This window comes from Mandrillus leucophaeus, unplaced genomic scaffold, assembly GCF_000951045.1.
Source record: "Mandrillus leucophaeus isolate KB7577 unplaced genomic scaffold, Mleu.le_1.0 Scaffold72, whole genome shotgun sequence".
NCBI lineage: Eukaryota > Metazoa > Chordata > Mammalia > Primates > Cercopithecidae > Mandrillus > Mandrillus leucophaeus.
Window position 1 is genome coordinate 3,459,396 of NW_012107808.1, and position 13,284 is coordinate 3,472,679.

The 13,284-nt window shown below is 55.4% G+C and overlaps 1 protein-coding gene across 4 annotated transcripts in view; it reads right to left on the reverse strand.

Annotated features, from left to right (window-relative positions):
- Positions 1-646: 646 nt before the first annotated feature.
- The window catches only part of HPCAL1 (hippocalcin-like 1), a 122,943-nt gene continuing 110,305 nt past the window's right edge, over positions 647-13,284 (reverse strand). For all 4 annotated transcript variants that reach the window (XM_011965299.1, XM_011965298.1, XM_011965296.1 and 1 more), the window contains 3 exons: positions 7,332-7,733; positions 4,884-4,989; positions 647-1,537 (listed from right to left, as the gene is read on the reverse strand). In XM_011965299.1, the coding sequence (XP_011820689.1) occupies positions 1,440-1,537; positions 4,884-4,989; positions 7,332-7,709 (582 nt within the window). In that variant the 5' untranslated portion in view covers positions 7,710-7,733 and the 3' untranslated portion in view covers positions 647-1,439. The remainder of the gene's footprint in view (positions 1,538-4,883; positions 4,990-7,331; positions 7,734-13,284) is intronic.

Genomic DNA, 13,284 nt, shown 5'->3' on the forward strand with positions numbered 1-13,284 from the left:
TGATGAGCCAGGCACAGTGCTGTTCACCCAAGGCCCCACTGACTCAGGAGGCTGATGCGAAAGGATTGCTGGAGCCCAGGAGGTTGAGGCCAGCCTGGGCAACATAGAGAAACCCTCTCTTAAAAAACAAAAAAAGAAAAAAACCAAGTTGATGCCTGGGGATCCCCAGCGATGCTGTCTTTGGACCCCTCAGCAGGCGAGACCAACCCCCACTTCTTCAGCTGGTCCTTCTGCTGCTGGGACCAGAAGCACTGACAGCAGCGGCGAAGGCAGGATAGAGAACCAGGCCTGCCACCTCTGGGGCCAGCCTGACCGCGCCCTTGACCATGGCCATCCTCTCTTGGAATGTGGTTTTCCTATGACCTGAAACCGTGGAAGGAGAAGGAAAGGGAAGGGCTGGGGGTAGGCAGAATCCTGACAGTCAGATCTGCCAAGAACAGTCATCGTTCATTTCCACAAATATTTCTTGGCATTAGGCAGATATTGAAGAACAGGCTGTGCAAGATTTATAGACGCAGGGACAGCTGGAGGGACACGGGAGGGGCTGGGTTTACCAACAGCGGCAGCACGCAGCAGACCCACCTTGGCTGGAGCGTGCAGGGGCCACGGCCTGAGGAATGGGGGCTCCCGCGGGCAGACACAAAACTCAGAAAATGCCATTTATTGTATCATTTTAATACCGGAAATGCCAGACCAATCAACAGGGAGGACAGACCAGACACAAATGCCTGTGCTCGTGACACGGACAGGAGGATCATCACGGCTCAGGGCACACATGCATTTCCTTAGAAACAGGCAGACAAAGAGAGCATAAATACCACACAACAGCCAGGCTCAGGGGACTGCGGGCCACAGGGGGCTGCGCTTCAAAGGCAGTCAGAGGCATTAAATACGGGACCTACACATTACACTCCACTTCACCATACATAATTTATATATTAAAAGAAAGGGGACCACAGTATCTATACGTGCAAGCGGCTGTGGTGGAGAAAATGAACGGGAGGGCAGCCATGCACGGGAGGGGCTCCCCGTCTACCCTCCTGACGCCTCGCCCCACCCTCCCCACAGAGTCACTTGGGATCACAAAATGCATGGGCCGGCCGGGGCGCAGCCTCGGGAGGTCCTGCCTGGTCTCCTCGGCATGGACCTCTGGGCTCCCCATGAGCCGGGAGGTGCCTGGAACCAAGAACACTTGAACCCTGCATGTCATCACATCCCTGGGAGTTGCCCTGGAAGGGACCGGGCCGGGCGTGAGGGGAGGAATGTCACATTGGTCAGGCGGAGGAGGGAGGCGCAGCCGCCGGGCCGGGCAGGTGCGACGCATGCCCCAGGCCTGGGGCCCGGGAGAGCAGGAACGATTGCGGGGCATCCACTCTTGCAAGCAAAGCTTAAACGGCACGACAAGCCTGTGTTTCTCTGCAACTGTCCAGGCCGCTCGCTCAGAACTGACTGGCACTGCTGGGGTCGCACTGCAGCAGGCGGACGATGGAGGGGTCGCTCTTGGCACCTTTGATGAATTCTTCCAAGGACAGTTTGCCTGCAGGGCACGAAAGACATCAGGATTAGCCAGTGCTCACTGTTCTTTATGCTTCCAGAGAGGACGGGGACAGCTCTCAGGTCAGGGATGCCCCCTTTGTTCAAAGTCCTGAGCCTTCTTGAAGCTGCACGGTGTCTAGTCTCCATTCACTTTACAGGCATTTCTGAAAAAAATCCTTTTTCCTTTCCCTGCTCCCTACAATACATCAGGCACCTCAAAGGGCTTACCCAGCAGCTCAGCAGGACATGGCTGATGAGGGCCATTTAAATCCTTTTCGAAATCACCCCACACTTTGCTTATTAAGGAACATGTACATTGTGCAGAAAAATGAAGCATTTGCCTCTAACCCAATGGGTCCTCCCTGGCATCAGTGTAGACCTGCTGCTCAGGCTTGGGGTACCGAACTCATGCTCTGGACTGTTGGCCACGCAGTGAGAGGAAAACCTAGAAAAAGATTGGTCATGCTAAGGAATCAGCTGCCCCCTCATCCTCCGCATCCAATGCTGGTGACAACACATTCCCTCTCCCAGGACACAGACTTGGTGACTCCACGCTGGGCAGAGTGGCCTCTGGAGGCTGGTGGCCCAGGGCGGGGCTCCATAAGGCTGTCGGGCCGAGCCGGGTGCGGGGAGGTTTTCTGACCATCCACTCCCCATCCCATAATCGCTGTCAATGAGCCCATACTGTGGTCAACCATAGCCTTGGCTCTGCTAGTCCACAAGCAAGATAGGCTATAAGGATTCTGCCCATTCAGACATGGCCTCAAGGGCAGGAGGGCAGGAAGGGGAGCCTCTGGCTCCGGCTGGTGGGGAAGGATGAGGTTTGAGGTTGGCTGTGTCCCGGCAGCCTGGGTCCTGGGGCAGCCCCTCCGTGTGTCTGTCTGAGGCTCTGTGCTGTCAGCTGGAATCACTAGGACACTCTGCAAAATGTCTGTGCAGGCAACACAGACGCATGCAGCTAGGCCCAGCACAGGGGAAGGTGCGCAGGAGGGGCTCTTGGCTCTGGCGCATGGCAAGCCACCAACATTTCCAGGTCTCAGGATCTTCGTCTCGAAGGCGGGATAATGGGAACACCCTTCTCAAGGGCACCTGGGAGGATGCATTTGAGGACTCAGCCCAGCACCAGGATGGAGGACACCCCTGCCCAGTAGGGCCCTGCTGGGAATTCAGCCCCTCCAGTCCACTGGCAGGCAGGGACACCTGTCCTCATGGGACCCTGGCCCAGGCTCGGGCAGGCTGGCTTCTTCCAGGGCACGAACGTGATACCTCTGGGGCCTGGGCAGCCTGCTGGCTCCAAGGGAGCCCAAACAATGCCCAGGCTAAGGGGTGCATAGGGAGAGGGAGGGACAGCCAGGCCCTCAGCAGACAGTCCCCAGGACCCTTTGCCAATGGAGACAGCGGCTGCCAGCCTGAAGATTGGTGAGGACCATGGTCACCCCCCACACTCCACCTCTGACCACTCAGGGCAGCCAGCTGTGTGGTCATCTCCTCGGCTAGGTGTGGGGCCTCAGAGTCCATGGCCCCAGCCTCCCCACTTCCCGTCCCTGACCCCAGGCCCTCCTGTCCCAGGCCGAGAAAGAGCGGGCCAGCCCAGATGGACCTCCAGTCGGGAGAGCCAGAGCTGCCTCAGGACGACTCTGAGGCCTGCAGAGATGCCGGGAGCTTCTGAAGGCTCCACTGGCTCCTCCTGATGGAGGGCAGGGCAGGTGAGAGGGTTGCTGAGCACAGCCTGTCCCACATGTGTGGCCTGACAAGCTGAGGAGAGGGCGGCTTTAATGATACTTGTGCCCTGGAGAAACCCATCAGCCCAGCCCAGAGGCCTAGAGCAGCCGTGCGCCTTCCGGGGCAGCCAGGGAAGTTGGGGCAAACTCCAGGGCCCCATCACTCCTGAGCAGTCCCTGGAGGAGCCTTGAGGGCTGAGGACCACCCCCTGAACTGGCTCTGGCCCCTGACTGCAGCCCCACCTTCCCAGTATCACTCTTCCCTCCTTGCCCCAAGCTCCAGGGACAGACGGGTCCCCTGAGCGCACAGGAGGAAGTGCTTCATCAAAGCGCAGACATTAGCAACGACCATGCCATCCAAATTCCCAATCAACCTAGAAGATGCCCTCTGAAGAGGTGGGCAGGGCCAAGCCAGGTGGCAGGTTCAGGCAGCGAGGAACCGTGTATGGCTTCCCCAGGGACACTGTGAAGTCAGGAACAACAGCCACTATTTGTGGAGTGTGAGCCCTGCTAAGAGCTTTAAGGCATCATCTCACTGAAACCTCACAACCCCGTGGGACTGGATTCACCATCCTTACGAGGAGCGGACAGCCTTGGGAGAGTGGCAGCAGGTGCCCTGCTAGGCTGGAAGGTGGAAAACACACTTCCCATCAGCCCGAAGGCAATGCCGGGCACCAGGCAGGCTTGTTTGCTGTGTGCAGATGTTTTGAAACAGTGACCTGGCTGCCTGGAATGCTGTTTGCTGCCTACAGCTCCCCCACACCCCTTCTCCTGCTGGGGTCGTGCTTAACTCACCCAAGGGCTGCACTCCAGACTTTCCACAGCAGCTTCTTGGGCATTAGCTTATCTTTTAATCCCCAGCACAACCCAGGGAGTATTTTCTCTTCTTAAGGTTGTGTTTCTTTATTGTTCAAAAGCAAAACAAACCTGGTGCTGTGGTTGCTCTTGATAAAGCCGGCAAGAAGAGCAGAACGGGAGGACCCCACAGCTGCCCCGACCTCACAGCCAATGCAGAGGAGGGCACTCGAGGCACAGCCTCGTCACCGCTACTGCCACCCACCATCTTGAGACTTGCCCTTCTACAGTGGACTGAGTCCCCACAGAGCTGCCGTAGGCGGACAAGGCGGCCGTGTTCATCCTAACAGTTCCCCTTGGAATGTCTGGGCAGCTTCCTGTCTCTGGACAGTTCCCCTTGGGGCCATCTGGGCAGCTTCCTCTCTCAGGATGACAGTAAGAGAAGCATGGCCAGCACCCCAGGACCCCACCATCTGGGATCCTTTGATCCCAACCCCTCCAGGTTCAGGGCTGCCAGCATGCTTGCCTCCCTGCCCCTAAACATTGTACCCACGAGAATACAGGTATGTCCTGTTCTACGAGTGGGGAGACGGTGGCTCAGAGGGGCCACAACATGCCCAGCATCACAAAGCCTTGTCACAGAGGGACCAGGACGCAGGCCGGGTGTCCCTGACTGCATCCCGCTCTTCCCTGGGCATGGCAGGTGCCAGGCAGGTCAGCGGCAGGGGTGGCCCTCAGGAGACCAAGAAGCTGCAGAGGGGAGGGGGCGCCCCAGACGTGTTTTGCCACCACCGTGGCTACACACGCAGCCCCGCCCCCACCCCGCCCTACCATCGTTGTTGGTGTCCATCTGCCTGAAGATCTTGTCCGTGCGCTTCTCTGGGGTGGACTCGTCCTCCGGCATCTTCATCACAGACGACACCATCTTGTAGATGGCCTGCGAATGGGGACAATGACAGTGTGCTCAGAGGCCCAGGAGCTCGGGCGGGCGCAGCAAGGGTGGGCTTCTGCTCAGTCCACAACGAGGCTGGGAGAGGTTAGGGGCTCCCGGTGGTCTTCGGGACCCCTCCCCCGTGGGGAGAATGTTCCCTAGTGAACCTCACAGGTGTCTGTGTGAAGTCCAAGAGCAGAGCTGACAGAAGGGCTCTACTGGGAGGGGGAGGGTGCTGCTATCTCTGCCTGGGTGGTGGGGGAGGTAGTGCCAGGAAGGTGCCTAAGTGTCACTGTTGGGGGCTGGGAATGCTGAGGGAGAGTGGTGGTCACAGATACGTGAAATTCACCACATTGCCCACTGAGCTGTGTGCATTTTACTGCGTGGCTGTTACCCCTCAATTTAAAAGAGACTGAGCCCCTCAAACTCACAGGGAAAGCCCCATCACCAGCCCCGACAGGACAGGAACCGGCAGCACCGGAGCCTCCATGGCCTCTTTACAGCACTGCCAGCCGAGGGCTCAGCCTAGCTGCTGGTCTCTCTGCATGTCTCTGCCTGAGTGGCCCAGCCTGGGGCACATGCCCCTGTGCTGCTGGTGGGTGTACAGCGGAGACAGTGATGGGGCGGGCAAGTGGCCACTGAGCAGAGTGACATGCGTGGGGAGGGGCAGCACTGCTGTGGGATTTTCTGAGCACTCCGTGTGAAGGAGGCTTGATAGTCTCATTCCTAAGACAAGAGACCATTTTCTCATTTTGAGAAGGAGGGAGCAACCAAGTGTCCCATGAGAAACACACACAGCCAGCCAGGGAGCCATCAATGGTGCTGGGGCACACAGCCAGCCAGGGAGCCATCGATGGCGCTGGGGGAAGCCTTTCAGGGTTTGGGGACTTGGTTTGGGGGCTGTCCCGTTTGGACAGAAGTGACCGCTCCTCACTGCTCGGAACAGTTCTACCAGGGCCTCAAAGTTCTGACCAAGCCTCTGTGCGGCCAGTGACAGGCACACCTATTTGCAAAGGGTAAAGGTTAACACACAGGACACGATGGGTGATTCCTGGGAAGCAGAATTCTTACTTCCACCACTGTGTGAAGCTAAGAGCCAGAAAGCGACGACGGAATCAGAGTCCCCCGAGCCCATGTTAATTTACTCTGACGGTGTGAAAACCATCTACGTGGGAAATGGGTCGCTCACTCCTGAGGCGGCCACTGCTGGTGCAGGAGCTCACGGATTTGATACCTGCTACTGGAGGCCCACCCCTGAAGTTCCCCACCATGGCATCCCCCCCTTCTGAACAGTTCCATTTTTTTCTTGTTTTATTTCTGGTCTTTTTGGAGGAAGGGTCTCACTCTGTCACCCAGGCTGGAGTACAGCGGTGCAGTCATAGCTCACTGTGACCTCGGACTCCTGGGCTCAAGCAATCCTCCCACCTCAGCCTCTCAAGTAGCTGGGACTACGGGTGCATGCCATTATGCCCTGCTACTCTTTTAATTTTTTATAGAGATAGAGTCTCACTATATTGTCCAGGCTGGTCTCAAACTCCTGGGCTCAAGCAATTCTCCAGCCTCAGCCTCCCAAAGTGTTGGGATTACAGGCCTGGCCATGAGGAGTTCTAGAACTGGATGCTCCTGGGCTCAGGGAGGCACTCAGGGGAATGCCAGGGAGGGGCAGTTCTACTCTCTACTCTCTCTCGCACACCTAGGTACCTGGCCAAGTGAACAAAACTTGGTTTCCTTCTGAAACATGGCCTTGCCTGCTAGAGCTGCCTGAAGGCAGAGAGACGCCTCCCGAAGTGACGTCTTTCCCATGCTGGGCTGATTCTCGTGATCGCTAATGCTTCAGTTTTACTGGATGACTGCGCGTTCCTGGGGACATCACAAGCTATCTGTTGCATTCTCAAATCCAGGGCTTTCCCCAGGTCTTGGCAGGTACCTCTTGCAAGTAACAATAATATAATTCTTGGCCAGGCACGGTGGCCCATGCCTGTAATCCCAGCACTTTGGGAGGCTGAAGGCAGATCACCTGAGGTCAGGAGTGCGAGACTAGCCTGGCCAACATGGTGAAACCTTGTCTCTACTAAAAATACAAAAATTAGCTGGCTGCGGTGGCATATGCTTGTAATCCCAGCTACATGGGAGGGTGAGACAGGAGAATCTCTCGAACCCGGGAGGCGGAGCTTGCAGTGAGCCGAGATCGGGCCACTGCACTCCAGCCTGGGCGACAGAGCGAGATACCGTCTCAAAAAAAAAAAAAAGCTCTGGGCTGGGAGCTGGGAGCTGGGAGCTGGGAGCTGGGATCTGGGAGAGGACCTGGGCCCCCGCGTGGTGAGACCCGGGGCCTCGGGCGCCGGTACCTGCACGATCTCCAGCATCTCGCTGCGGCTGATGTAGCCGTTGCCGTCCAGATCGTACATGCTGAAGGCCCACTTGAGCTTCTGCTCCAGCTTGCCCCGCGAGGTCACGCTCAGCGCAATGATGAACTCCCGGAAGTCGATGGTGCCGTCGCCGTTGGTGTCGAAGGTGCGGAAGACGTGCTCGGCGAACTTGGAAGCATCGCCGTAGGGGAAGAAGTTGGCGTAGATCTTCTTGAACTCGTCCACGGTCAGGTGGCCAGTGGGGCAGTCCTTGAGGAAGCCCTTGTACCACTCCTGCAGCTCGTGGTCGGTGAACTCCGTGTTCTCCCGCAGGTCCTGCAGCACCTCGGGCCGCAGCTTGCTGTTCTGCTTGCCCATGGCGGCTGGCGGCGGCGACTACACCTGCAAGACAGGAGGTTAGCCGGGGACGCCACCCACGGCCACGGAGCAGGGCTGAGCCATGGGCCGGAGAGACCACATAAGCCCATCGCTGTGCAGGCACTGCGGTTCAGCAACTCCCGGGTCCCCCGTCGGAAGGCATGCCACTATTTTATGGACCACCAAGAAGGCCAAGAGACCCTAATTAAATCACGACAGCCCACCCTCACACTGCGGGACATATTCTCCATATTGGAGAATGTGGAAATGTGGGGAAAAAATACAACTTAACATCAGTGGAACAGGGCATCATCCGGTGCCCACCAGGGGTTGTACAAGAGGCGAAGATTAAAAATCAGTTCTTACTTTCATCCCCCTCCTCAGCTCCAGGCAAAGTGGCCACCTCAGCCGCATCCCAGACGCTTTGGAGCAGTTCTTCCCTCTTTCAGGCATCACATTATGTTTTTATCTTTAGAATAGGCGTCTAGAAACTTTCAGGGAGTCACCCCCCAACCCTCTTTGTTTATTTGTTTTGAGACAGAGTTTCGCTCTTGTCGCCCAGGCTGCAGTGCAGTAGCAGGATCACAGCTCACTGCAACCTCTGCCTCCTGGGTTCAAGCGATTCTCCTGCCTCAGCCTCCTGAGTAGCTGGGATTAAAGGCACGCACCACCACGCCCAGCTAATTTTTTGTATTTTTAGTAGACACGGGGTTTCACCATGTTGGCCATGCTGGTCTCGAACTCCTGACCTCAGGTGATCCACCTGCCTCGACCTCCCAAGGTGCTGAGATTACAGGTGTGAGCCACTGTCCCCAGCCTACCCTCTTTATTTTGCCTTTGATAAACTGCCCTGGGTGGGAGGAGGATCTGGAATTAGCTCTAGGCAGTAAATGATGCTCTGAATGGAACCAGGGAAAAATGAGGCAACTGTGGGAACCAGGAACTGCTCTGCTGGAAACCATCCCCCAGGGCGGTTCTCCACGAGGCCTGAATGCAAGATTGATTAACTGGCATTAACACGGCTGCCACTGCACCACCTCATGTTACTTTCTTACATTCACAGTTAACATATATACAGGGCATGATAATTTTTGAAGTACATGGAAGAATGAGAAATAAGAAGATGTCTCCTACTCTAGCCCCAGTGGTAACCACTTTGAACTCTGTCTATGTTTGTGAATTCCAAACAGTAGGCACCAGCTCTCCATTATGAAAGGTAAGACAGACCACCCACACTGCCCACCACTTCCTTTCTTCTCTGCCTCCATCCCAGGTTATTTTTTTGAGACGGAGTCTCGCTCTGTTGCCCAGGCTGGAGTGTGCAGTGGCGTGACCTTGGCTCACTGCAACCTCCACCTCCTGGGTTCAAGCAATCCTCCCAACTCAGCCTCCCAAGTAGCTAGGATTATAGGCATGCACCACCACGCCTGGCTATTTATTTATTTATTTATTTACTTATTTATTTATTTATTTTTGTATTTTTAGTAGAGACAGGGTTTCACATTATGTTGGCCAAGCTGGTCTCAAACTCCTGACCTCAAGTAATTCACCTGTCTCGGCCTCCCAAAGTGCTAGGATTACAGGTGTTAGCCAGCACGCCTGGCCCATCCCAGGTTTTATAGTACATACATGTTTTTGTTTTTACTTATCCTCTCTATATCAATCAATCGATTAATTTATTATCTATTTATTTATTTATTTATTGAGACAGGCTCTCACTGTCACCCCGGCTGCAGTGTGTGATCATGGCTCACTGAAGCCTTGACCTCTAGTGCTCAAGCGATCCTCCCACCTCAGCCTTCTGAGTAGCTGAGACTACAGGCACATACCACCACACCCAGTTAATTTTTTTTTTTTTTTTGTAGAAATGGGGCCTCACTATTTTGCCCAGGCGGCTCTCAAGCTCCTGGCTTCAAGCAGTCCTCCCGCCTTGACCTCTCAATGTGTTGGGACTACAGCCGTGAGCCAAGATGCCAGGCGTTTTTACTTATCTTTATGACTTTATCTTTCAAAATTACTAACACACATTCCCTTTGACCCAGCCATCCCACTTCCAGAAACATCTGATGACACTCCCACCAGTGCAAATAATCTGTGCAGGCGGCCATTGCCTACGTGGTCGGTAACAGCAAACTACTCAGGTGCCCATCTTATGTACTCATAAGAAATAATCTTCAAGGTGTATTTCTATGTGGAAAGAGAAGCTGCACAACAGTATGCAGAGCTTGTCACCATTTATGAAAAAAGAAGACAAACATACGTGCTTGTGTGTTTGTGCTCTGGAAGGGCTTGTGAGGAAAGGATAACACTGGCCGGGGAGGAGAGATGGCTGGGTGGATGTGGGCCCTGGGGACTTTTTTTTTTTTTTTTTTTTTTTTTGAGAGGGAGTTTCACTGTTGTCGCCCAGACTGGAGTACAGTGGCGTGATGTTGGCTCACTGCAACCTCTGCCTCTTGGGTTTAAGTGATTCTTGTGCCTCAGTCTCCTGAGTAGCTGGGATTACAGGCATGCACCACCATGCCCAGCTAATTTTTTGTATTTTTAGTAGAGATTAGGGTTTCACCATGTTGGCCAGGCTGGTCTTGAACTCCTGACCTCAGGTGATCCACTTACCTCAGCCTCCCCATGTGCTGGGATTATAGGTATGAGCCACCGTGCCCAGCCCCTGGGAACTTTTTATTAAGAGAGAAGGATCCTTCTCTCCTCCTGGCCAGTTAAGCCCAGCTCCGGATGTACAGCCACAGGAGGCCAGCCTCTCCAACTGCAGTTTGCCCCAGACGAGGACAAACATGGCCCCTGTTTCGTGGAGGAGTTGAGCAATCACATCAGACCTAGAACAATGTGCAGACGGGGGACCCCTGTACCCCCTGCCTCCACCATCCAGGAATGTGACCCACCCTGGGGCTTGGGGATGACGCCTGCCAGCATTGCTTCAAAGGGCTCAAAAAAGTCCTGGTTCTAACATGCAGCTAGTTCACTTTGGAAACTCAATTAATTCACAAGATGAAATGGCCATAGAGACTTCTACATGAAAAAAAAAGGGAATGTAAAATCAAAAGATCACTATGACCAAAATACCTGACAGAAGAGAAAAAACAACCAAGATGCTACTGAAGTTTTTGGTTTGTTTGGAGAGATAGGGATCTTGCTTTGTTGCCCAGGCTGCTCAAACTCCTGGCCTCAAAGTGATCCTCCCACTTCGGCCTCCCAGAGTGCCTGACAAGACTGCTATCCTGTTGGAAGAGCTCTGGACCTGGCTTGGAGATGTAGGCTCCCTCTGGATTCTGCTGTCACTGACGGCTCTCGGGTTTCACCCAGGTGAGCTCTGGAGTCCTTCCCGTGTTGCCTCAGCGGATCCCAGACAGCTCTGTGTCCAGAAAGCCCCCTCCAGCTGTCAGCGCTGTGTCCCCCAGAAATGCACAGTGCCCAGGGCATAGCTCACTGGGGCATTTCCAATTCCTAGGCCCAGATGCATGGGTTGAATCATGTCCCCGCTAAAAGATGCTGAAGTCTTAACTCCCAGTATCTGTGAATGTGAAATAGGGTCTTTGCGAGGACCTATTTGCAAAGGTAGCCTGAGGACCTGAGGGAACCTTGACTGTCGCTATGCCCCGACGTGGTGGGAACCCTCCTGACCACTGAGTTGAGGGCCTGGGCCATTGTGAAGGACCAGCCTTGCGAGGCACCTGTGGGAGAACTCATAGATGGACAGCAGAAGGACAGGTGGAGGATGACGCCCGACCTGAGGCCCTGCAGCACCCGTGGTGGCTTCTCCTGTGCTTTCTACCCTGGTCCTCGGGTTGCCGTGAGTTGGCAAAGACGCACACACGCACAGCCCATGGAGCTCGCCAGGTGTTCACGTGTTACTTCCACAAACAAGTCCCGGTGGCACCGAGCCAGGCTCCAGGGTGCAGGGGAAAGCACTGAGTGTGGACTTAGAGCCAGCTCCACCCATCCATGCTCGGGGGGCCTTGGGGAGGTGGTCAACTTCCTGGAGCTCTGGACTCCCCCCTGAATAACGGAAGGCAGCGTGGTCGTGATGATGAAGAGGAGGCCTGGGGCACCCGGCCAAACCGCACGTGGCTCCTTCACCATGCAGCTTTTCCAGAACCTCCTGTGTGTCAGAGGGAGTGCAGACTGTGAACAAAACTCATACGGTCCCTGCCTCGGGGGTCGACGCCACATGGGGAGCACGGCGGTGAGGAGGAGAGGGGAGGTGGCTCATAGGCAGGGCAAGGAGCTGGGGGTGGCTGCCCCAGAGAACCCCCAAACTGATAGAACTTGGCAAGTGTCCTAGGAGCGCTTATGAGGACAAGGAATAACTGGTTCTCTGGGAAGGGAGGGACGGGGGTGGGGCACCTGGGAGGTTGAGCTAAGCTGCAGAGCAGGCAATGACCTCTCAGCCGCTCCAGCTCCCGCGGTCAGGCCAGTGAGTGGCAAAACCTCTAGACAAGCAGCTGCAGCAGGTTGCCTGAGGCTCCCAGGCAGCGTGAGGGCCACACCCAGCCCAGGGCCAGACCTCTCCGAGTCTGCAGAACCAGGCAGGGGTTGACCCACAGGGCTGTCCCGCTCCGCGCTATGTCCCCCAGAGCACTGAGACTCAAGATGGGGCACCCACAAACCCTGCACACCTCCGCTTGGTCAGTCCTAGGCTTCAAAAGGGCGCCCATTTTCCCATCCCTTCATCAGCTCAGCTGCTCTCAAGGCTTTCTACTGTCCACACTCCTCTTAACTTGTGGCATTCTTGCAGCGGTTTGTCTAAGGCATCTCTAGTTCAGCCTCCTGTCTGATGCTGTAATAGCAGCAGCGCACGTGCAGAATGGACCAGTGCATGAGGAGGCTTCATTCTGCACCTGCTTGTCCTCACTCCTCACTCCTTTCAGCTGAAACGTGCTGACGTTCCTCCCGACAGCGTGTCCGTGTGTGGTTTAAGGGGATGGCATCGTACTCCTCTCTGGCATGTGGCCAGAGAGAACCAGCTGTGAGCAGAATGAGACAGCTGCCGCTATGGCCTCAACTGTGCCTCCCCCAAATTCCCATGTTGAAGTCCTAACCCCAGGTCCCTCAGAATGGGACTGTACTTGGAGACAGAGTCTTTAAAGGAGTCATTAAGTTAAAATGAGGTCACCAGGGTGGGCCCTAATCCAGTTTGACTGGTGTCCTTATAAGAAGAGATGAGGACACAGACACACAGGGGAAACCGTGTGAAGACACAGCGAGATGGTGGCCATCTGCAATCCCAGGAGAGAGGCCTCTGAAGGAACCAACCCTGCCAACACCCAACCCTGCCAATACCTTGGACTTCTGGCCTCCAGACCATGAGAAAACAGAGTTCCGCAGCATAAGTGCCCAGTGTGCAGTCCCGTGTTACAGCAGCACAGCAGCCACCCTTGGGGAACTGACCTGCGGCTGACAAACGTGTGTTATCGGTGTCTATGGGGCAGGAGTGATGCCAGGCACCTGACCTGCTCTCCGCAGGGACAGTCAGAAGCAGCACCCATGGCCTGTGGGGCCCATTTTGTCAGACACTTTACCTATTAGTCATGCTTCACCACAAGTAAACCAACCCTGGGAG